The sequence below is a fragment of the Asparagus officinalis genome, chromosome 4 (assembly GCF_001876935.1).
Source record: "Asparagus officinalis chromosome 4, Aspof.V1, whole genome shotgun sequence".
Lineage (NCBI taxonomy): Eukaryota > Viridiplantae > Streptophyta > Magnoliopsida > Asparagales > Asparagaceae > Asparagus > Asparagus officinalis.
The window spans coordinates 26,808,800-26,834,043 of NC_033797.1; the positions used below are offsets into that span (position 1 = coordinate 26,808,800).

The window sequence follows — 25,244 nt, forward strand, 5'->3', positions numbered from 1 at the left end:
TATATATATATATATATATATATATATATAACAAAAATGGGTATGTTTGGTACCAAGCATAAAACGTTATGCTTGGTAGTGAGGTGACATAATCCCCTCCAGTCATTCAAATGGTTGCATATCCTCATGCACTTCTCAATTCATATGAATGTGATCCCACATTTAAATGAGTGGAGGAATTGTGCCACCTCACTACCAAGCACAAAATTTATACTTGGTACAAAGCATACCTATATTTCTCTATATATCATGGGATCGTGTCTTTTATTCTTAATTTGTATAACTTCATAAGAATTCGATAGGGTTAGAGATCTATCATGATTAGGAGATTGAGTCTCATCATGATTAGGAGTTTGAATCCTATTCTAATTAGGAAGTTAGACTAGAGATAGGGTTTTGATTTCCCTATATATATTCTTCTATTGTTGGAGAAAAAACCAAGTAGATAAGAGAGAACCAATATTCTTATAATATAGGGTTAGCAGAGGGTGTAGCTTGATTCAAGAATATTATGCGAGAGGTGAGAGTTTCGTAGTCTTTGTCCGTGAAAAGATTACATCATTAGGAGAGAGTTTCGCAGTCTTTGTTTGTTCAAAAGATTGTACGGAGTGGGTTTGAAGAGAATAAGTGGTTCCTCTTATAGTTCTCCTTGATACATAGTGGATTTCTTATATTGTTGCCCCCCTGGACGTAGGTCGAAGTTGGTCGACCGAACCACATCGCAATAGACGGCGAGACTAAATTCTGTTTGGGTAGAAAATTGTATTCTTCATTATATAACTCATTACAACTTCGATCGTTACAACGAGTTTAAAAAGATCGGTCTTTTTATAAGACCTTTACACAATGAAAATAAAAGTTACAATTCTCGTTCAAATTTTATAAGACCTTTACACAATGAAAATAAAAGTTACAATTCTCGTTCAAACAACACGCAACAGGTGTTTATCGCCTATTGCTTTGCGTGTGAAAATAAAAGTTACAATTCTCGTTCAAACAACACGCAACAGGTGTTTATCGCCTATTGCTTTGCGTGTGATCTTCACATGTGCCGGGGTTTATCCGTGGACCGCCTACGGATCAGATCCGGTTGATAAAAAATTCGACAGAGCTTCGCCTTCGCCGATGAAGTATTTGATTTGAAGTGCTGAGATTGACCAAGCGAAATCAGCACTCTTCTCGAGATCAAGACCAAGCCTGATCTCAAGGAAATGGGGGAAGCAGGCCTCAAATCTTTCGAACTCTCCTTCTTTATGCTGAAGAACTCGCCAAGATCGTTCAACCCTTGCTGAAATTCGTGCTTCTTTGACTCCTCAATTCGGCAGCACCTCCTCGTTTTGATAATATTCCGCCCTCTTGATGTTCCCCCTGTGAAAGGAACCCCTAGGTCTATATTTATAGGCTTCGGTTGGGGGGTTTTGGGATAAGAATGGTGGATTCCTCCTTATCTTCAGTTAATAACTGATTAACCATGTTTAGAGATAGGATTTAGGCAGTTAGGAACCTCTAGAACTGAAAAGATCTCGTGAAAACCCGTCGAAACCACCAAAAACACGTTTTCAGGTCAAACCTGCGCGAAACACCCCGCTGACCCGCGGGGGGCGGGTCGGCTCGTCCCGACTCTGCTTTTTTTTTTATTGCTCTTGTCGCCTCTGTTTTTTCTGCGTGTTGCGCGTCTACGTTGTCCGACCGCGTCAACTCCCTTCCTTTCTCTGGTTTTTTGTTTTTGTGTTCTTGACTTTGTGTCTTTTCTTCGACCCGCCCCCTGCAGGCTCGGACGTGGCCGACCCACGCGGACGTGGGGGTTTGGCGTTTTGCTGAGTTCTATGGTGTTTTCCGATTTTTCGGGACTTGTATTCTCCACCGTTTTGTGTATTTGGCCGTCTTGTTGACTTGCACGCGTCGTTTGTGCGTATTTCATCTTTTCGTTAACTTATACGCTTCCTCACACGGATCGCTTGACTGACGTGCGTGTGTTGACCGACGTGCGCATGTTGACCGACGTACGTAAGCTGATTGATGTGCACGAGCTGAGTGACGTGCGCATGTTGACCAATGCGCATGAGATTATTGACGCGCTTGTGTTGACCGACACACGCAAACTAATTGACGCGTGCGAGCTGACTGTTGGACGCGTTTGGATGCTTTGAGTTGATTAACACATGCGAGCTGATCGTCGTGTGCGTGTTGACTGACGTGTGTGCGGGCCACTTGGCATTTGCCGTTGTGGTGGTTCGTTGTTGTGTCATCAACGGTTCGCCGATTCGCTTCTTGCGCTTATCGGCGTCGAATAATCCTCTTCGACTTGGATAATGACGTTCATCGTCTTCTCTTTGTCTCGAGCTGTATTCGGAGACCTATAGGTAATTTTTGACACCTACAGATACCCCCTCCAAAGAATTTCAGACTCGTTCTTTTATAGGGGAGTCTGGAATGCTTTGGATAAGATAGGCCCTTTTCTCAATCTCGTAGAGAGACCTGTGAATTGCTTTAATCCTTGACTCCTTCAGCCTTCAGTCTATTCAGTGTTTTGTCGAATAGATAAAGTTCTTCCGGTGCTGCGTTTATCGTCTGACCGTTATCAAAATCTTGGATTGAAGTTAATGCATAAGTTTCTGAATTTAGCTCTTGTCGTTGAGTTGACTTTGAACTGATCATCTTCGTCAGAAATTCATATCTGAATGCGATTGAACTCCCTAGAATCATCCTTTGCCTTATTTTGGCGAAATTGTCAATGTGTCGACTAGCATCAACCTTTACTGTAACGCGTTGTCCGGCATTGACTTTAGTTATAACTCGTTAACTGGCGTTAATACAGTTTATACTCGTACGTTTGCTGGAGTCTACACAGTTTAAGCTCTTAAGGTGTTGGAGCGTGGTGGTCCCAAATGTTAGGGCTACAGGACCAACTATTAAAGCTGATTCATCTACAGATATGTATCTTATCTTAAAATCGTTGGATACTCAAGTCACGAGACCAACTAATGGGGCCGGTGCGTCAATGACTCTCACATTTATAGGATTTTTGGCAAATCCTCAGCCATTAACGGGTTTGATTAGCCTTTACCGACTACCATTTGAGTCGGGCTAGCATGCAGATTATTTAAATCCGTTCTACACGTAACGTTGTGTTAAAAGAGTTAACTCTTTTAGTGCTACAATATTGAATACATAGACTTTGTTTTTCTCACGGGAATAGACTACCCGGTGACTTGTGTTAGACGTAGACTTAGGATTTTTGGCAAATCCTCAGCTATCAACGGATTTGACGTGCATTTACCGATTACCGTTTAAATCGAGCTTGCATGCGGATTGTTTAAGTTCGTTCGGCATGTGACGTTATGCTAAGAGAGTCAACTCTCTTAGTGCTACGATATCGAATACGTAGACTTCATCTTTCTTACGGGAATAGACTACCCGACAACGCGTGTTAGGCGCTGACTCGTCTTTACTTAGAATTCAGGATAGAAGTCCCCAGACTCGGATTCTGGTGTCTTCTTCAATCGGTGAAAGACTAAACCGGCAACGCGTATTAGGCATTGACTTATCCCTGCTTAGGATTCGGGATAAAATTTCTCATGCATAAAAGGCATGGATTTTTGTTGCTACGATGCTGAATACGTAGACTCTGTCGTTTTCACGGGAATGAACCACCCAGCAACGCGGGTTAAGCGCTGACTCATCCCTACTTAGGCTTTGACATAAAATACCACAGACTGGATTCTGGTGTCTTTTTCAATCGGTGAAAGACTAAACCGACAATGTGTGTTAGGCGTTGACTTATCCCTACTTAGGTTTTGAGATAAAATTTCCCGTGTGTGTGAAGCACAGATTTTGGCGTTATGAATAACAACCTATCATAATGTCGAATATGTGAGCTTTTATTCTTTTTATGGTTAAAAACTAACCGGTAACGCGTGTTAGGCGCTGACTTATCCCTACTTAGGATTCGGAATAAAATTCCCCACGCGTGTGAGGCACGGATTTTAGTGTTATTAATAACAACCTGCCATAATATCGAATATGTGGGCTTTTGTCCTTTTTACGGTGAAAGACTAAACCGGCAACGCGTGTTAGACGCTGACTTATCCCTACTTAGGTTTTAAGATAACCTTCCCCAGACTTGGATTCTGGTGTCTTATTCACTCGGTGAAAGATTAAACCGGCAACGCGTGTTAGACGTTAGCTTATCCCTGCTTAGGATTCAGGATAAAATTCCCCGTACGTATGAAGCAGAGATTATGAAGGTTGAAAAGGTGGTGTCTTCTCTTGGAGCAAAGACGAACCCGATACCGGAAAGGAAGAATTTTATATTCTATTTCCAGTTGCAAAGAAAACTCCAAGTGGGATCTCCACTTCGAGAATCCGGACAAGGAGAAACTAAGAGTGGGATCTCCACTTCGAGAATCGAATGGATTCGGATAATCCTAACTGTCGGAAGGTTTGATTACCGAACTAAAGATGAATTAAGTGAATTATGATTTTGGTCCTAACTATAGGAAGGTTGACCAAGCGGGAGTTTGAGATGACCCTAACTTTTATAGGTTTGATCGAGTGGGAGTTTTGAGACGATCCTAACTGTAGGAAGGTTTGATCACTTAATTTGTGGACCTCTCGTTTATTAGAGGAATTGAGAGGGGATTTTGGTTATGGTCCTAATTGTAGGAAGGTTTGACCAGGTGGGAGTGGGAGTACAAATCATAGTGGGAGTGTTGACTTGTACCGATTACTCAATGGGGGTTCTTGGTGTCAAGTGATAAGAACTTAATACGAAGGGGTTTGACAATTTGTCCAGAATTAGGACATTAAAATTCTGAGTACCATGTCCGGACTCTAACAATGAGGATGTTGAGTGCACAGATACATCGAAGTTTGAGTGGATTTAACCGAAAGGAATTTTGGTGATCCCACCGTCAATTAGTCTGATCGGTGGGAGATTTTGTAGTGAGAGACTATGAGTTATCAACAAAAGGGTGTTCGAAAATCACAGTGGGAGTTTAATATTTATCACTTTGTTCGTAATGATCGGGTTATCCCTAAGAATATTACATTTAACATTCTTCCGGGAACTTCAAGTTACGTGAATTATCCACCCCCAGCTTTCTTTGCAAAACTGGGTCTAATGAGGAGTACGTTATCCTCAGTCACATGTTCGGGTTATCCTTAAGAATATAAGATTCTCTAGGAACTTCCCTTGAAAGAAAGGAAACAGTTTAGACTCATATACCTGTTGGAGTATTGAGAAGCAGTTTATACTCGTATACTCTTTGGAGTGTCGGAATGAGCAGTTTATATTCTTATACTTGTCGGAGTATTGAGAAGCAGTTTATACTCGTATACTCTTCGGAGTCTCAAAAGGAGCAGTTTATACTCTTATACTTGTCGGAGTGTTGCCGTTCTCATCTGGTTTATTCCAATGTTATGACACCGGCTTCAACCAAGGTTTGGATGATATTCTTGAGAGCAAAGCAATCCTTGGTGGGATGAAGGACCCCCCCTGTGGTACGCATAGTACTTTGGATCCGTAGTGTTATCAGCGTCCACCTAATTTGTGATAGGTGGTAGCTTGATCTTGTTGTTTTCAGGGAGGGATTCGAAGATGGCTGGAACGTATTCGTCCTTAAAGGAGTACTCTTTTTGGAGTCTTGAACCCGAAGTCTTCTGCTGTCTTCGGGGTTGCTGTTGCGATGTCTGATTAGCGTCAACAGTTGCTGCAGGTGCTTTCCCTTTACCATGGGAGGCGAAATTTAATTTCGGAGAGTTAGCCGCCAGTTGGCTTCTTTCGGCTTTCTTCCTTCTGGGGAATCGTTCGGCCTGCTCTCCGCGCACCTTCAACTCTTTCCAGTTGTTGGATGGTGCTACTCCCATAACTTTCAACATGTCCAAAGAGAGGTTATTGTGACAGGTTTGGAGGATGAAGTCCTCTGTGATCGAATCTCGACAGTTCATCGCCTTATTCCGGAAGCGCTTGACGAAGTCGTCAACCATCTCGTCGTCTTCTTGCTTCTTATTGAAGAGTGTCCTGATTGACACTTTGGCATCATCGTCAAAAAAATGAGCGAGGAACAGGTTCTCCAGGTCGTCCCAGCTATTGATGCTTCCAGACTTGAGACGACGGTACCAATCGAAAGCGGGCTCGCGAAGGGTACCAACGAATGACCGGACTATCAATGCTTCATTGCCGGAGATCATGCCCAAGTGGGACTTGAAGTAGATCAGATGCTGAGTGGGCGAACCCTTTCTGTCAAACGGCATAAAGTTAATCAGGTTGAACTTTTTCGGATACGGGATCGAATCCCATTCTCTTGGATAGGGACATAGAATGCCGGTCATTTTCACCTCTTGAGAAGATATTAGAGCGTTGATTTTGCTCTCGAGATCTTTTATTTTCCCATCCTCGCTCGTATCGGGTCTTGGACGATTCTCAAGAGGAATAATAGGGTCACCCCCAGTGTTGTCATCATTAGTAGGACCACCCCCAGCATCGTTAATCTTAGTGGGTCCACCCCCTATGTTTTGTTTAACGGAAGGGTTATCAGCATTGAGGCGTTCATCCATGTCTGAATCGCCACCTGCCCGGTAGATATTATTGTGATGACTAGATTCGCCGATCTGGTAAGACAAAGCCCGAATCTGTTAGGCATGCAGTTCCCTCATCTGCTGCATAGCCATTTATAGGGTCGAAAAATTGATGTTGGATTGAATCTCTTGTTTTAAGAAATTGGTTCGATCACTTGGTACGAAACACTTTCAATCACTCACACACTCTCTCGATTACAGAGGAAGAGAAGATTAATTCAGCTTCTCTTTTGTTTAAGGTGGGTTCTAGGTGGTGAAAGGATGCTTCCCCCGATACTTGAGTCGAGTTTGCCTCCCGTTGACGATTAGACCAAGATTGCTGGAGCTTCTGAACTTTATTAACCGACTAGAATCGAGATTCGTACTCCGGATCAACGTGCAGAAACTTTGATCTCTGATGCTTCTCTAAGTCCAAGTTTATAAATCTCCAATTAATTGATAATCAACCCCCCTCCCTCTGTAGCCATCGATGGCTATTTATAGGAGTTTGAGCACGTAACCGACATGCTACAAAGTGGAGTCGTGGGCGTAACTGATGTGTTGAAATTGTAAAGTCATGGCGTAACTAACTCCTTGAATTTAGTCTACATGGCTGACTGGGTCTTCATGACTGTTACAGCTTGATTTAATGCGGGTGCCGAACTTCACTGCGTTGGCGAACCTCGTTTTTTATGTCGAGCCTTGCTGCTTGGCGAGCCTCGTGAGCTTCGTCTTCACTGACGAATTTTATCTCTAATGATGAACTCTGAACCTCGTATCCAATAATGAGATTCGAACCTCGTATTCAATGACGAGCTTCATCTTTGTCAGCTATAGTCCAACTCGTGTCCAATGACAAGCTTCGGACCCCATATCCACTAGTGAACTTCGAACCTCGTATCCAATGACGAGCTTCAAGTCTTGTATTCACTAGCGAACCTTGAACCTCGTATCTAATGATGAGCTTCAAGTCTCGTATTCACTAGCGAACCTCGAACCTCGTATCTAATGACGAGCTTCAAGCCTCGTATTCACTAGCGAGTCTTGTAGATCCGTTTCATTCAATAATGAACTTTATCTTTCAATGTTGAGTTCTACTGCATGGCAACTCTTGTTCTTGAGGTTGATCTTTTCTAAACAACGAACCTCGTTTCTGATTGAAAAGGGGTTTGTTTCCCTGACCCTACTTTTCATCTTTTGAATTTTGACATTTTTTAATGCCTACACCATTTTCATTTCAAATTTAAAATCCTCTTTCTGTTTAGCTAGAGCATCCTCGAGAATTTTGGCCATTTGCTCGGCGTTGATCATAAATGACTAATAGGACTGACCGAGGCTAGATACCGTATTGTCAGAAGCGATTGCAGAGTTGGCATCTGAAGCTTCATCGTCCGAGGATAGTCCTCTATTCATATCCCTGTGTCTAGTAGTTCCTGCTCGTAATCGAGTTATACGATGCGATATGAGGGGGTCAGAACTAAAAGGCCGAATCGACATTCCCTTATCAGCCATATTTATTATGACTTCCGGAAGTTCGTCACCTTGAACGGCCGATTGTTTCTTGCGGAAACGTTTTGGCTTGGACTTAGTCACTCCGTTAGAGATCCTATCAAATACCGACACCCTCTGCGGAGTGATCTTAGGGTAGCTACACGCTGATAATATTGTCCTGATTAGTTTGGCACACGGGTAGTGAGAATCCGATTTTCTGGTACTTCTCTTCTGAGAGTTGTTCGTACCCCTAGCCTGATAGTATAACTCATCGGTCTGATGACCAGAGCAACCTATCGTGTGTTGGTATGACTTCCCAGGTATAACGTTATCATCGTCAGATGAATACGTTTCTTTCAGAGGATTTGTCGTCTTGTTGGCGTTCTCAAGAGTCACGTGTTTAGAGTCACGCATTTATAAGCGTGAACTCTTGACGGGCTTTTAGACTTTAATTCGCCGTCTGAGGCGGTCAATTACAGGAGTTTTCCATGTGCGACCCCAGCTCGAGTAATTGCTCGGGATTCGGTCACCCGACCCAAGCTTTCTTTGATCGAGGCTTTGCCTCGACCCGCGTGTGAAGGACCAAGATGATCCGTGATCTTAAATCAGGACAAATTCACGCTGTCACGGTGCTTCACTGGAGGTGCAGAACTCGAAGGGATCGACGAAACAGGTGCAGAACGTCTTCTGTCTTGATCCTAGCACGGGTCAGATTTGAGTGACCCACGGGTTGGAGGGTCGGATCCGGGTGACCCGCGGGTAGGAGGGTCGGATCTGGGTGACCTACGAGCAGGAGGGTTGGATTTGGGTGACCCGCGAGCAAGAGGGTCGGATCTGGGAGACCCGCGAGCAGGAGGGTCGGATCTGGGTGACCCGGGAGTAGGAGGGTCGGATTTGGGTGACCTACGAGCAGGAGGGTCAAATCTGGTCGACCCGTGGCTTAGAGGGTCGGATCTGGGTGACCCGCAGCTTGGCGGATCAGATTTGAGTGACCCACGAGCAGGAGGGTCGAATCTGAATGACCCGTATTTTTCGATCTTTTCGACCGCAGTTTCGGACTTTGGCCTCCAAGTTTGATGCAGCCTTGATTGTTTCTTGGCTATGTCCTTCTTCTGAATTATTTGTGCCTTTTGCAAAAGAATTCGTGTGTGGGCAAGCAGCGCGCGGCGCTTCTGAATTCGCTCCTCAAGTGTTGAACGGATCCTTTTGACTTGGATTCATTCACTTGCTGTTAGGGTGCTTGATGCTCCTTGAATTTTAGATCCGCTTCGTAACAAATCCCGTCTACAGGCTCTAAAGCCTTGGCGAAGTAGCGCGCGAGGTGTTGGCGCTGCCTTTGGCGAGCTCTTTTTGATAAAGTAGGCATGCCTTTAGTACTCAACTCCTTGATTGAGGAAGAGTTCAGATCTATAACTCCGACTTTATTAGAGGCCGGAGGGGCATTGCCAAGTGCAGTCATTGCGGCGACAGAGGCGTTGATCTTCCTGCGCTTGTGAGGGGTGGAGGATCTGGAGGAGGGGGACGATAGATACTCCTTGAACTTTAGTTGGTCGAACTCATATTCGACCACTTCTTCAATCGGGATGCAGATCCGAGGTGCGACACGACAACTTCGACAACGAAGCTGTTGGCTCCCACTATGGTCGCCAGCGTGTTTGGGTAAAAAATTGTATTCTTCATTATATAACTCATTACAACTTCGATCGTTACAACGAGTTCAAAAAGATCGGTATTTTTATAAGACCTTTACATAATGAAAATAAAAGTTACAATTCTCATTCAAACAACACACAACAGGTGTTTATCGCCTATTGCTTTGCGTGGGATCTTTGCCTGTATTGGGGTTTATCCATGGACCGCCTATGGATCAGATCCGGTTGATGAAAAATTCGGCAGAACTTTGCCTTCGCCGAGGAAGTGTTTGATTTGAAGCGCTGAGATCGACCAAGCGAAATCAGCACTTTTCTCGAGATCAAGACCAAGCCTGATCTCAAGGAAATAGGGGAAGCGGGCCTCGGATCTTTCCAACTCTCCTTCTTTATACTGAAGAACTCGCCAAGATGTGTCAACCCTTGCTGAAATTCGTGCTTCTTTGACTCCTCAATTCGGCAGCACCTCCTCGTCTTGATAATATTTCGTTCTCTTGATGTCCCCCCTGTGAAATGAACCCCTAGGCTTGTATTTATAGGCTTCGGTTGGGGGGTTTTGGGATAAGATTGGTGGACTCCTCCTTATCTTCAGTTAATAACTTATTAACCATGTTTAGAGATAGGATTTAGGCAGTTAGGAACCTCTAGAATTGAAAAGATCTCGTAAAAACCCGTCGAAACAGGCCAAAAACACGTTTTCGGGTCAAACCAGCGCGAAACACCCCACTGACCCGCGGGGGCGCGAGTCGGCTCGGTCCGACCCGCGCGCGGGTCGGCGCGGTCCGACCCGCGTGGACGGGGGGTTTGGCATTTTGCTGAGTTCTTTGGTGTTTTTCGGTTTTCCAGGACTTGTATTCTCCACCGTTTTGCGTATTTGGTAGTCTTGTTGACTTGCAGCGTCGTTTGTGCGTATTTCGTCGTTTCGTTAACTTATACGCTTCCTCGTGCGGATCGCTTGACTATCGTGCGTGTGTTGACCGACGTGCGCAAGCTGATTAACGTGCACGAGCTGAGTGACGTGCGCACGTTGACCAACGCGCACGAGATTATTGACGCGCGCGTGTTGACCGACACGCGCGAACTGATTGACGCGTGCGAGCTGACTGTTGGACTCATTTGGATGCTTTGAGTTTATTGACACGTGCGAGCTGATTATCGTGTGCGTGTTGACTGACGTGCGCGCGAGCCACTTGGCGTTTGCTGTTGTGGTGGTTCGTTGTCGTGTCATCAACGGTTCGCCGATTCGCTTCATGCGCTTATCGGCATCGGATAATCCTTTTCGACTTGGATAATGACGTTCATCGCCTTCTCTTTCTCTCGAACTGTATTCGGGGACCTATAGGCAATTTTTGATGCCTACAAATTCCCCAACAATATATACACACACATGTAAGTATGTATGTATGTATGTGTGTACATACATACATAGATATATGTATGTATGAATGTATGTGCACATATATGTACACTGCATGTATGTGTATACATATATGTATATATGTATGTATGCATGTATGTGTATCTACATGTGTATGTATATGTATGTGTATACATATATGAATTTATGTATGTATGCATGTATGTGCGTGTGCGTGTATTACATGACCTAAAAATGAACATGTAACAATCTTGAAAGTTGTTATTTTTTTAGTTGGATGAGTTATAGGATGAAAATTTTCAAACCACATAATTTTTATTTATCCACTAGGTTTGATGATATGTATATTAGAATGAATAAATTTTGATCACCGTATATAGTGGCCAATGTATACTTTCACAGGTAGGTGTAAACCTCTTAGTTGCACTGCGTGTTTTTAGTAATCTTACTCTATATATATGTGGGTGTGTATGCTTATGTAATAAGATAAATTAATTAAAAATTTCAATTATTTTATTGTGAGAGAATTAATTGATAATAGGTGTTTGAAAATTTAAATTTTATAGAATAAAATATAAACTAATCGAAAAAGAGGAAGGATACTTTCATCCCTCGTTGTTTAATTTATTTTCAGTTTCCTATAGTTTCCCTCAGCAAAGAATATGACGTGTTAATTTTTTTAAATTTGGAATGAAATATTGTAAATCATGACTAACTTCTTTAAGAGTACTTATGGACATATTTCTAAGGTGGATGCCTTCAATTTTTTGAGCTCGAGTTTTAGTAATTTGAAGAAAACAAAAACTCTGATCCAAATAGATGTTAAAGATACCAATTCAGTCCACATGCTAGCAGGGCATCTTTTATCAAATTGTAGTTATGTGTATAACTATTGTAATTCTTCCTCTTGAAAAAAAAAGGATTATAATTCCTTCACAGCATAGTTGTGATTAGTGCATCCTCGTTAAATATGTTTATTCTGAATTTTCATTTCGGGCGATTTACAAGCATAAAGTTTCTCTAGGTGATAACTGGTTTTGATTGAAAATGAGAAGTCATCTCCGTAGTCAAAATTAAGATATAGGAGTAACTATTCGACAAGTGAGATGCTTTCTTCTTGAATTTGACAGAATTTCAAATAAAACAAAGCATAATATTATCGCGTCATGCTCGGTTCAATAAATTTGGGATCCAAAAGAAGCTAATCTAGAAAAAGTGAGCTCTCATTAACAATCGAAAAAGAGCTAGACCACTTCTGTTGGAAAAAAAATCAAATAAACTTAAATTAGCATGTAAATTAAATCCGAATAAAAATAAATAATTAAATCTGGTCTGATTGGGAGCAGTCGTGTAATCACTGCCCTAGAAGATTGGGGACCCGTCTATCGCTCTGGCGTAGATGATCCCCTCTCCCCTAGCGATAAAAACCCTCGGAATCAGCCGGCCTCTGTACTCGGGCGAGAATACAGAGCTTCTGCTCAGATGAAGAAAGTTGCCAAAAAATAAAGCCAATACTTTGAAGAAATAATATGAAGAGGAGAGAAGAGACTTGTTGTTTTCCTTATCAAAACCGAGCTCAACATACGACTATATATATATATGGTGTTGGAAAGAGACGTTACAAAACCCGCAATTAATACGGTAATGTTCGTCATAAATTTTATAACATTCTCCATAATTATATAGCCGTTACACATATTTTTAATTGCTAATTAAAACATGTTTTAATTACAAAATTTTATTACTATTCATGAAGGCAAAAATTATCTTTTCTTAACAAAATATCTAACAGTCCCCCCAAAAGATAATATTGACTGAAAACTCAAAACCAATAAATAAATCAAGAAATCATAAAACAAATATAGGTTGGGCAATCTTTTGTATCGTGAATTCGGGAGAGGTAACTTCCGGCTTTGAACCTTTCCTTAGTGAGTTTATCGCCACCTGAGGGACATAATGGACTAGGCCTTAAATTAGGCCCCTTGAATCAGGTATTAATAAAAACACACATAATACGTCTTCATCTATTGAGCAAAGCGGGTTAAGTGTTAAAGGTCATGCTCACAATAATTGACTCATGAGAGTTTCTAGGGGTTAGCCCAACCTCCCCCTCTCCAATCGCGGTCATCACGGTTTCTCTCACGTAGGTAAGTCCTTGAATGGTACTATATCTGTTTATTTAATACCCCCCATAATACACACGTTGGACTTATTAAGAGTAAAACTCAGCCTAGCCAGCTGTATCATAAGAGCATCGTCATCATAGAGAAGGGGTAGTAGCACAAACTACATAGTGATATATGAATATATCTGGGTCGATGATCCACACGAGTGTTACTAGTCCAGCTTGTTTCTACCACATTGAACCAACATTGGGACTAAGTCTCCAAATAAGGGTTGGGTTACCACTGTCAGTGACCTCTCTTATAGGCTTAACCTCATCTCCCTTAATAAATTCAGAACCACACTCCTGGATAATCCCTTAGTCAAAGGGTCAGCATGATTCTTTTTAGACTTTATAAAGTCTAGAATCACAACTTTGCCTAGTAGGCGTTGTATATATTTATCAAGTTATTTTATAATTAGTCCTTTATTTGACATTAGGTCCCCTTCTTGTTTAAGTTATTTTTCAAATCAATCTTTCCAGGAAAGAGTACAAGTAGCAAAAGGAGGGATTGATTTGAAACAACTTATAAGGATAAAGGGACCTAATAGCAATTTTAATTATTTGATGGACTAATTTTAATATAGCTTCAGTGATTTTGAACTTTTACTCATCATATAGATAGAAGTTATAAGATATACCTCTTGATTTATTTTTTCAGGATATTGATTCATCACATCTCCTGTAACTAGGCATACTAGTTGATAGAGCATATTTATATTAACTCTAATCATTTTCTGAAACTCAAGAGAAAGCATTATACATGTAGTTAAATGAAGAGCTATAAAATGATTCTTTTAGTCACTATCAAAACATGTTAGCATAGTTATTGATGTCTCTTATCAAACAAATTTTGATATGCGTTCATATCAAGTAGAAATTGTAATGATCAAATATTATCATGGAAGGAATAGAAAACAAAAGTACAAAGAGTTTGTCATTACTTCCGGGTTCTTTGAGAACACAATATGTTGTACATTTAAAGAACTAAATCCCAACATTGCTAATAAAACCTTTAGAGTTCAAAGCAATATGCTCAATAAAACCTTTAGTGTTCAAAAGACATAAGAATCAATTTAGCAACAAGACAATTAAACAATAGTTTTGAATGTAACATGTAAGCATAAAAGGTCATGGTCTATGAGCATAAAATGTTGTACATTTAAAGAACTAAATCCCAACATTGCTAATAAAACCTTTAGAGTTCAAAGCAATATGCTCAATAAAACCTTTAGTGTTCAAAAGACATAAGAATCAATTTAGCAACAAGACAATTAAACAACAGTTTTGAATGCAACATGTAAGCAAAAAAGGTCATGGTCTATGAGCATAAAAGATCGTATTCTATGTCTGAAAATGTAACTGCATAGGGTTTGTGCAGATTAGAAATTAGCCCATAAAGTGGAACTAAAATACTGCAGTTATATCTTTACATTCATACATATGCACATACATGAAAAAATTACTAATAGTTACATGTAGAGTATTTAAGAGAACAATATATTTCATACTTCATAATTCATATGCATAGAAATTTAAATCCTCTTATTATAAGAGGTTGCAAATTGGTTGCCTTCAAAAGAGACCATCCAAATTTAAATTGGTTACCTACAAAAAAGACCTTCCAAATTTAAATTGGTTGTCTACAAAGAAGACCTTCCAAATTTAAATGGACATTTTCTAGTACCACCTCTTAAACATATCATTTTGACATTAATTTTTTTTTTAAATTTAAAACAGCAACTAAATGACAATAAAATCAATTACAAGTTATAATTAATTGTAATTACATATTAAAATTATTTAGCAGTAATTAATTACAACTTAATTAACATTAATTAAATAATTGTAATAAAAAGCAATAATTAATATTAATTAAATTAATTAATTACAAAATTAAGATTTTTTTTTTTTCGAGTGAACAGTAATGAACAATAACTGTGACTGGATTTTATGAACAGAATTTTTTTTCCAGCAATTAACTAATAGCCCAAACCTTCAGTTATGTGCATGGTTCTATTAGCAAAGTGCAAGATAAGAATGTACACATTAGAGGGGAAAACAAATTATTTGGGTGTTAGACAAGGTCTCACGTCCCACCATCCCCACACAATGATGATGAATAATAAATAAATTTCATCAAGACGCATTATATGCTAATTAATTTACATAAATGCTAAGCAAAAGTTTGGTCAGCAAATAATTAAGCAGGAAAGGAAGAAACCTTTACTAAACAATATACTAAACAATAATATGATCAAATGCAGTTAATATATATTACACATACTAATATACAATCTTCCGGATGAACAGTAAAAACTCGAATGAACAGTAACTTTAGTATGCTAGTGTGTATAAATATAATTTTTGTGGTAGATTTGGCTATTTGGCAAAGTTTTGTTTTGATTCAAGAAAAAGTTCAATTTTGCCAAATTCTTCAAATAAACCACGTTTGTTTAATAATGTTTAACATTTGTAAAACAATTTTAAAAGATCATCCATGTTTGCAAATGTTCCTCGTGCACAAGTTTATAGTCAACCAAATCAAATGGGCCTCTTTCATTGCACTTATTGCAATCGGAAAGATCATTTAATAAAGTGAAGAGATCCCCTGACGGTGCTGTTGCTGTCCCCGCCGGCGATGAGCGCTACGCCCTTCAGACCGCCGCCCGCTGCCATTGCTTTCTTTTCCCTCAGTGCTCGAGCTCTTATGTGGTCTCTCAGTCAAGATTGTTTTCTTTGCTTAGGCTTTTTTCAGAAAACACCCTGGTCTCTTTACACACATATATTATACATATATAAGAGAGTGTATACTTATATATACTTATATAAGAGAGAGTATACATATATAAGAGAGAGTATACTTATATATACATATATACTAAGAGAGAGAGTATATATATACATACATACATACATTATACATATATAAGAGAGAGAATTCTTATATCTACTTTCCTTAATAACTAAAGGAAAACCTTAAAGTGAACAGTAAACATTTTTATTATCCACGTATTTATCTTCAATTAAACGATTCCCCACGTTCTCTCTCTACGTTTCTCGATTCTTATTTGGGAAAAACCACCCCAGCCCATGCCTCTCTCTCTCTCTCACCCTTCTCTCTTCTTACCTCTTCCCCTCTTTCTTCTCTCCTCCGAATCCTCAACAAAAACCCTAAAAATGCGATCTTTAGCGCCCAGGTATTATCTTTTGGATCCCTTCTCTTCCTATTTTTTCGACTTTTCAAATTACCCACGAAATCAAACAAAAAATGAAGGATAAATCTCCAAAGCTCCGATACGCAATGGTCTGCTCCTCGAAACAGAATCGGAGCATGGAAGCTCACTCCCTCCTCCAGCGCAATGGCTTCGACGTCTCCTCCTACGGCACTCGGGCACATGTTAAGCTCCCGGGTCCATCGTACCGCGAGCCCAACATCTACGAATTCAGAACCCCTTATCACAAGATGTACGATGACCTCCTCCGCAAGAACCCTGAATTGTGAGTGGAAAGCCGATTTTGCCCTTTTCATTTTCTTCATATCTACTGTTTTTGCCATTGTAAAGTTAGGACTTTTGTGGAGTTTTTTTAGGTACAAGCGTAATGGGATCTTGCCGATGTTGAAGAGGAATATGAGTGTGAAGCTAGCGCCTCAGCGCTGGCAGGATAATGCTGCTGATGGCCCCTTTGATGTTGTTCTCAGTTTCGAAGATAGGGTTTTCGATGCGATCGTTGATGGTAATTGGGTTTTTGTTTTTGTATTTTTTTAGTTTTGTTTTAAAGCTGATATTCCACGATTGGGTTTTGAATTTGATTGATTTATATGAGTTTCAATTTGGAGTTTTTATTTGAATTAATGTGCAATTCCGAGCTTTGATAGTTTTTAGAACTTGCTCTCGTGAGATAATGACAATTACAATTTCAGATTTTATAATCATGCCTAAGGGTATTAGCTGAAATTTGGTTGAAAAGATGCCTAAGGGTATTAGCTGAAATTTGGTTGAAAAGATGCCTAGAGATATAACCGTCTACGACTGAGCCTTTATGAATATTTGGTTGGTAATTTATAGTTTTGCTTCAATTTGCTTTGATGGATGGTAATTTATATGGAAGATTGATGAAGATTCTAGCAGATACCTATTCTCTTTTAGGGAATGGAATAATTTTCTGATAAAAAAAATAAAACAGGAGATTTTGGTGGCTAACATAAATATAAGGCAGCAGACTAATGAAGAAAATAATAGATAATAACAGATAACACGCTGTAGAAATGGGATCTTAGGAGACAAGAAAAATAAGCATGGAGATATAAATTGAAATTTCATAAATATAAAAGAAAGACTTAAATCATTTCTAGAAATTGTCAAAGTGTCAACACACCGATTTTGTAGTATTAGTTAGTAAGCAAGCATTGTTTTTGTTCTGTTTCGAACCTCCAACAGCTTATGCATGATGTACGCCGTGCAATGTCAGTGAAAAGCCTTGCTTACGTTCAAAACAAATTGATGGAAGTTGGTACTTTTTTGTTGTCTCCTTCTAAACATGAATAATGCTAACTGAATTATTAATTTTTCGGTACACATGATCAAAATATTTTCCAAGAATAAATACACATAATGCTTATATATCTTAGGACAAAAATAATGTATGTGGAAACACTTAAATGGTAGAACCATGCGTGTGATACTCAATAGGAAATTTATATATTCATGTTCCAAAAAGTTAAATGATATATTTTGCATTCTCTATTAAAAAACGCCCTCAGATTTATATGAGAACATTCCTACTCATATTTAACTTTCAACTGGGTGTTGTTTTTGCTAAGTGTTTAGCTTACAATTGGCATGAGTTTAGCTTAAACACAAATGTCCTCTGCATTTCATATTGATCTATTTAACAATAGCTTTATTTTATATGCAAAGAAATTTGTTTAAACATATTGTTTAATATGCTTTATAATTTTAATTGTACAATAATAATATGTAATTAAAACTAAGATGAGGGATGTTCCAAGTGCAATGGTAAAAAAGAGACAAGGGCCGTGCTTGGCACGGGGTACAAATGTCCTCTTCAAAATTTCGACTTTTTCATATAATAAACTGATTTCTTAGTTTCGAAGGGTTTCGATCTTTAGCGTCAGGGTTTTGAAGCAGGGGACTCTTGGAATATACAATAAAAGTATCGGTTCTTTAATTTATTTCTCTCTTTGATATTTCGTGGTGATTGTCATTTTTCTATCTGGGTGTTCACGGTGATCAGTTTTCATAGTGAAAATCTTCGAGGTTTGCGATTTGATTTTTTTTGTAGATTTTGTATTCGCTTTCATCTTCAACATTGTGACAGGTTGTTATTAATAACACCAAAATCCATGCCTTACACGCATGGGGAATTTCATCCTGAATCCTAAGAAAGGATATGCCGACGCCTAACACGCGTCGCCGGTTTAGTCTTTCCCCGTAGAAAAAGACACCAGAGTTCGATTCTGGGGTATTTTATCCCGAAGCCTAAGGAGGGATAAGTCAACGTTTAATACACGTTGCTGGGTAGCCTATTCCCATGACAACGGCGAAGTCTATGTATTCAAAGTCATAGCAACAAGTCTTAGAGGATTCAGTCTCTAAGCACAACGTTACATGCGGAACGGATTTAGACAATTCGCATGCTAGCCCGACTCAAACGGTAGTCGGTAAAGGTTAATCAAATCCGTTAAAGGCTTGGGGTTAGCCAAAAATCCTAAAGTCAGCGCCTAACACGCGTCGCCGGGTAGTCTATTCCCGTGAGAAAGACGAAGTCTACGTATTCGAAGTCGTAGCATCAAGTCTAAGGGAGTTCATTCCTTTAGCACAACGTCACATGCGGAACGGACTTAAGACAATCCGCATGTAAGCCCGATTCAAACGGTAATCGGTAAAAGCATGACAAATCCGTTGAGGGCTGAGGATTTGCCAAAAATCCTAAGTCAACGTCTGATACACGTTGCTGTTTAGTCTTTTCACAGGAGAAAGACGAAGTCTACGTATTCAATATCGTAGCACTAAAAGAGTTAACTCTTTTAGCATAACGTCACATGCGGAACGGACTTAAAACAATCCGCATGCTAGCCCGACTCAAACGGTAGTCGGTAAAGGCGCATCAAACCCGTTGATGGCTGAGGATTTGCCAAAAATCCTATAAATATGCGAGTCATTGACGCATCAACTTTATGAGTTGGTCTCGTGACTCGAGCATCCAACGACCTTGGGATAAGATCCATGCTCCAATTCCTTAAGAGCTTAAACCGTGTGTACTCCAGCAGACGTACGAGTATAAACTGTGTCAAATGCCGAACAGTGCATCATAATGAAGCCTGGACGCCGGACAACGCGTCGCAATGAAGCTCAAACGCCAGACAACGCGTTATAGATGAAGATTCAACGCAGTCAATCGATGATAAGTTCTGTGTTGAAGCAGCAAACTCGAGCCAAAAAGTCAAGAAATCAAGAATCGACTTCAAGTTCAAATTCCAACAACGGTCAGACAATAAATGCAGCACCGGAACCCCTACAGGCATTCTACAAAGCACTGAATAGCCTGAAGGAATTGAAGGAATCCAGAACAGAAGTCATTCCAGAGTCCCGTTACACCGACTGAAGGTTGGGACAATCACATCCAAAGTATTCCAGACTCTTCTATAAAAGAATGAGACTGAAATACTTTGGAGGGGGTATCTGTAGGCGTATAAAATTGCCTATAGGTCCCTTAGCACAGCTCGACGCCGATTTAACAAACGGACCACCGGGCGACGTATCCAAACAAGACCGTTAGCTCGCCAACGCTGAAGCCAAGCTATACGCAACGGAGCAGGTTAACGAGGCGACAAATCGCACCCAAGCATTGGAATGCATCCACTCGCACGCGGAATCAAACCAATGTTTAGGTGAATCACCGAGTCATCTAAACAAGAGCGAACTCGGATGAATCACGATCAAATCAACATCAATTCCGGACTCAAATTCAGAAGTTGGTTTACTGCCATATCAGGAACCCGACTCACTGCCATATCTGGAATCAAGTCAACAAGTCGTTGCCAAGTCAATCAACCACACAAGAGAACCAGAACCGGAAACAAAGGACGAAACGGACAAACACCCGGGGACTCGGCCGAAACCGAACCACCCCAGGGTGGCTCGGCCCAAGCCGAGCCACCCTGAGGTGGCTCGGTGGCCGAGCCACCCCAGGGTGGCTCGGCCAAGGCCGAGCCACCCTGAGGTGGCTCGGCCAAAGCCGAGCCACCCCAGGGTGGCTCGGCCAAGGCCGAGCCACCCTGAGGTGGCTCGGCCAAGGCCGAGCCACCCATGGGTGGCTAGGCTCAGAACTGTGCAAATGCACAGTTCTGAGTGCCTATAAATAGGCCTTGTGCTCATTTGTTTCAGAGGTTGGAAATTTTGGAGAGAGGCGAAGCCCTGCTGGATTGAAGACTCAGATCTAAAAAAGATCACAACTTTGAAGGCTTGGAGACTTGGACTTTCAGATCCGGTGCTCGGCGATCACCAACGCCAAATAAGGCAGGAGTTCGAGAGGATTGGATTTGAGATCTACACGATCACACTCCGGATCTAAGCTTGGTTCTTAGATCCCGAGATTCGAGCGGTTGTTTCCTTGGTGAAACAATCCCTCCCGGCTATTATTCCCTTGGTGGAATATTACCCGTCATATCGTGTAGATCCGACCGGATCGAGATCACGCGGTGGTCCACGGCAAATAACCCCGGCGCAGGCAAAGAACCCACCAAAGCGAGCGACCGCAAAACAGGAGCTCGCGATTAGTTCGACAAATAAGGAAAATTGTAATCTTTACTTTGTTTTCTTTGATTTTTCATTGTAACCGGATCTTATAAAAAGACCGGATCTTTGTAACGCATAAAGTTGTTAACTGAGATAGCAATGATATCAACAATGAAGAAAGCTACGATTTTTCCCGCGAACAATCTGGCGACCACAGTGGGAGCCAACAGCTTTACTGCCGAAGCTGTCGCGTCGCAGCCGCGGATCCCGATCCCGGTCGAGGAGGAGGTCGAGTACGAATTCGACCAACAAAAGTTCGAGGAGTATCTGTCATCCTCGTCCGAATCCACCTCCCCTCGCAAGTCCAAGTCTCCAAAGCTCTCTTCCAAGAGAAAACTTCGTTGGTACGAAGAAGTTGAAGCTGCCAACGAAGATCTCGCCCCGTTTGATGCCGAAGCTGCATCGGGTGAGATCTCTCCTTCCAACCAGGTCAGATCTGCTCTGGCCGAATCTTCCGTTGCCGAGGGCGTAGTGACTCTCTCAAAGAGAGCCCGCCAAAGGCAACGTCAGCGCCTTGCGAAACAAATCGCAAAGGCAATGGAATCTGTGGACGGGATCCGTTACAACACGGATCTGAAGAACAGAAGAGGCGAACGACCTCAACAACCAATGAATGGCAACTCCTCCAAGCCACCAACGAACGAATGGATCCGTGTCAAACGGAACCGTTCAACGCTGGAGGATCGCATTCAGAAGCGCCGCGCACTCTCAGCACAAGCACGAGCTCAAGTTCAAGAAGCCCGTAGAAGGTGGCAGAATGGAGTAGCCAAGAAATCACCACTAACTCACAAAATATGGAGGCCAAAGTCCAAAGTGGTGAGTCAGGCCGAGGATCGACCTTTACAGCCTTCAAAACGAGTTCAACCTCCCGAACCATCCCGAGGAAGGAGGTCAATCTTGGAGCGCCTCGGTCCAATTCCCGACGAGCGCAACGAAGTCCATGAACGCTCGGGCCCGATGAAGAGGCTCCGAACTAATCAACATGCTGGGGGTCGACACAACCCTCAACATGACAAAGAGTTTACGGCACCCAAGCGCACTACCTTGCGCATCGAAGTTCGGGAGCCCGCTGAGAATTCATGTCTACAAAGGCGTGTTTCGAGGCGAGTGACTCTCGGAAGTCCAAATAAGGCAGTTTGCTCTCAGAAGGAAACGTTGTCATCCGAGGATGATAACGTTATACCTGGGAAATCATGCCAACACGCGATAGGTTACTCCGATCAAATGGACGAGTTGTACTATCGTGCTGGGGGTACGAACAAAACAAGAAAAAGAAGCCCTCAAGGGCTCGAAACTCAGTGCCCATGTGCCAAGCTCATTCGGGTAGTACTGTCTCAATGCAACTGCATCAAGGGAGTCCCCGAGAGAATTTCAGTGTTCGAAAGGCTCGGCACCGAAACGCCAAAACCAAGGTATAGGCGTTTCCGGCAAAGAAGAACGGTGGTTAAAGACGGAGAATTTCCGAGGGTCACCGCCAACATGACCAGCAAAGAGACATTGACACAGATTGATCTCAAGTCGTTTCTGGAAGCATCTCGGCGTGTAACCCGTCTGCAGTCCGGAGCCATCGCACGAGGAACTTATGGTAGGGTTCGGACAAGATTGCCTTCGGAAGATGAAGAATCGGATTCCTGCTCTGCTGTCGCATCGGACAATACAGTGTCCAGCGAAGGACAACCCCGCGAGTCATTTATGATAAGCGCGGAAGAAATGGCCAAGATGCTTGAAGACGCTTTGGCTAAACAGAAAGAAAGTTTCAAGTTTGAGATGCAGATGGCCATGCAGACTATGAGAGAGATGCATGAGCAACAAATCCAGGCGTTCAGGAACCAACAAGGTGAACCAAGTCACCGTAATCAGGTTGTTCAGGAAGAAGAGCACACGGATAGGGATGGAGCTCACAATGCCAATAACCCTCCCGTCAATGCAGGGGGTGGTAACGAGGATGCCAACGAGGATACAAGTGAAGACTTGAAGATCAAAGATCTCGAGAGCAAAATCAACACATTGATCTCCGCTCAAGAGACGAAGAAAACAGGCATTCCCTGTCCATACCCAAGAGAGTGGGAATCGATCCCCTATCCGGCGAAGTTCAGTTTAATCAACTTCACGCCGTTCGATGGGAAGGGTTCCCCCACTCAGCATTTGATTTATTTCAAATCGCACCTGGGTATTATTTCCGGCAATGAGCCTCTGATGGTGCGGTCATTCGTCGGCACTCTTCGCGGAGCCGCCTTCGATTGGTACCGCCGCCTCAAGCCAGGAAGCGTGAACAGCTGGGATGACATGGAGACCAAGTTCCTGGCCAACTTCTTCGACGACGACACCGAGATATCTATCGGATCATTGCTCGATGAGAAGCAGAAGGACGGGGAGTTAGTCGACACCTTCGTTAAAAGGTTCCGGAACAAAGCGATGAATTGTCGGGACCCGATCACCAATGAATTCATCCTCCAGACCTGCCACAACAACCTTTCGCTGGACGTGTTGGAAGCAATGGGCACAGCACCGTCCAAAACGTGGCAGGATCTGAAAGTCCGAGGAGAGCAAGCTGAACGTTTCCTCCGAAGGAAGAAGGCCGAGAGGAACCTACCGACGGCTAATCCTCTGGACTCAAACTTCGCCTCTCGTGGTAAGGGCAAAACACCTGCAGCTACTGGTGGTGCTAATCAAGCGTCACAACAGCAATCCCGAAGGCAGCAAAAGACTTCGGGTCCGAGACTCCAAAGAGAGTATTCCTTCAAGGACGAAGACGTTCCAGCCATCTTCGAATCCCTCCTTGAAGGTAACAAGATCAAGCTACCACCTATCACAAATCAGGAGGAAGCTGACAACACTACGGACCCAAAGTACTGTGCATACCACAGGAGGGTCGTTCATCCCACCAAGGATTGCTTTGCTCTCAAGAATAGCATTCAGACCTTGGTTGAAGCCGGCGTCATAACGCTGAGGTAAGCCAATTGAGAATGGCACAACTCCGACCGGTATAAGAGTATAAACTGCTTCCTAAAACTCCAAAGAGTATACGAGTATAAACTGTTTCTCAATCCTCCGACCGGTATAAGAGGTTAAACTACTCCCTGATACTCCAATAGGTATATGAGTCTAAACTGTTTCCCCACTTTTGACGGGAAGTTCCTGGAGAATATTAAGCTAATATTCTTAAGGATAACCCGGTTAGTTAACTGATAATAATGTCCGAACCAGTTCCGCAGAGGAAACTGGGGGTGGACGATTTATGTAATGGGAAGTTCCCAAAACCACAGCAATGTAATGAATAAGAACTCCCATTCTCACCATGTCTATGCACTCAACACTCTCTCTGTTAGAGTCTGGACATAAAATTCCCGATTGGTCAAACCTTCTTACAGTTAGGACCACAGTCAAAATCCCCTCTCGATTCCCCCAATGAACGAGAGGTCCACAAATTGAGCGATCAAACCTTCCTACAGTTAGGATTGTCTCAAAACACCCACTTGGTCAAACCTTCTTACAGTTAGGACCACAGTCAAAATCCCCTCTCGATTCCCCCAATGAACGAGAGGTCCACAAATTGAGCGATCAAACCTTCCTACAGTTAGGATTGTCTCAAAACACCTACTTGGTCAAACCTTCTTACAGTTAGGACCACAGTCAAAATCCCCTCTCGATTCCTCCAATGAACGAGAGGTCCACTTTCAAATCGAGTGATCAAACCTTCCAACAGTTAGGGTCACCTCAAACTCCTGTTTGGCCAAACCTTCCTACAGTTAGGGTCAAAACCATAATTCACTCTCGATAAACGAGAAATTCATCTTTAGTTCGGTAATCAAACCTTCCGACAGTTAGGGTTATCCGAATCTTTTCGATTCTCGGAGTGGAGATCCCACTCTCAGTTTCACCTTTCCGGATTCTGGGGGTGGAGATCCCACCTCGAGTCTCCTTTCCAGTTGAAGATAGAATATAAAATTCTTCTTCTTCAGTGTCGGGAGATAGAATATAAAATTTTTCCTCTCCCATTTCGGGTTCGTCTTTGCCCCAAGAGAAGACACCACCTTTTTCAAATCCCAAAATCTGTGCCTCACAGGTACATGGAATTTTATCCCGAATCCTAAGTAGGGATAAGTCAAACTCCTAACACGCGTTGCCGGTTTAGTCTTTTTCCGTACAAAAAGACACCAGAGTTTGATTCTGGGGTATTC

At 42.0% G+C, this 25,244-nt stretch overlaps 2 protein-coding genes across 2 annotated transcripts in view; one reads left to right on the plus strand and one right to left on the minus strand.

The window, feature by feature from the left end:
- Nucleotides 16,364-17,093, plus strand: LOC109835866 (RNA polymerase II subunit A C-terminal domain phosphatase SSU72-like). The gene is made up of 2 exons (XM_020403848.1): nucleotides 16,364-16,741; nucleotides 16,833-17,093. The coding sequence occupies exons 1-2, from the start codon at nucleotides 16,512-16,514 to the stop codon at nucleotides 17,008-17,010; spliced, it is 408 nt and encodes a 135-aa protein (XP_020259437.1). The 5' UTR covers nucleotides 16,364-16,511; the 3' UTR covers nucleotides 17,011-17,093.
- Nucleotides 18,074-25,244, minus strand: part of LOC109838391 (subtilisin-like protease SBT1.4) — a 9,597-nt gene continuing 2,426 nt past the window's right edge. The window contains exon 2 of the mRNA XM_020406840.1: nucleotides 18,074-18,112. Coding sequence (XP_020262429.1) covers nucleotides 18,074-18,112 — 39 coding nt within the window. The remainder of the gene's footprint in view (nucleotides 18,113-25,244) is intronic.

Coding starts and splice junctions, on each gene's coding strand:
- LOC109835866 (XM_020403848.1), top strand. CDS start 16,512: ATGAAGGATAAATCTCCAAAGCTCCGATACGCAATGGTCTGCTCCTCG. Junction 16,742..16,832: donor CTCCGCAAGAACCCTGAATT/GTGAGTGGAAAG, acceptor GAGTTTTTTTAG/GTACAAGCGTAATGGGATCT.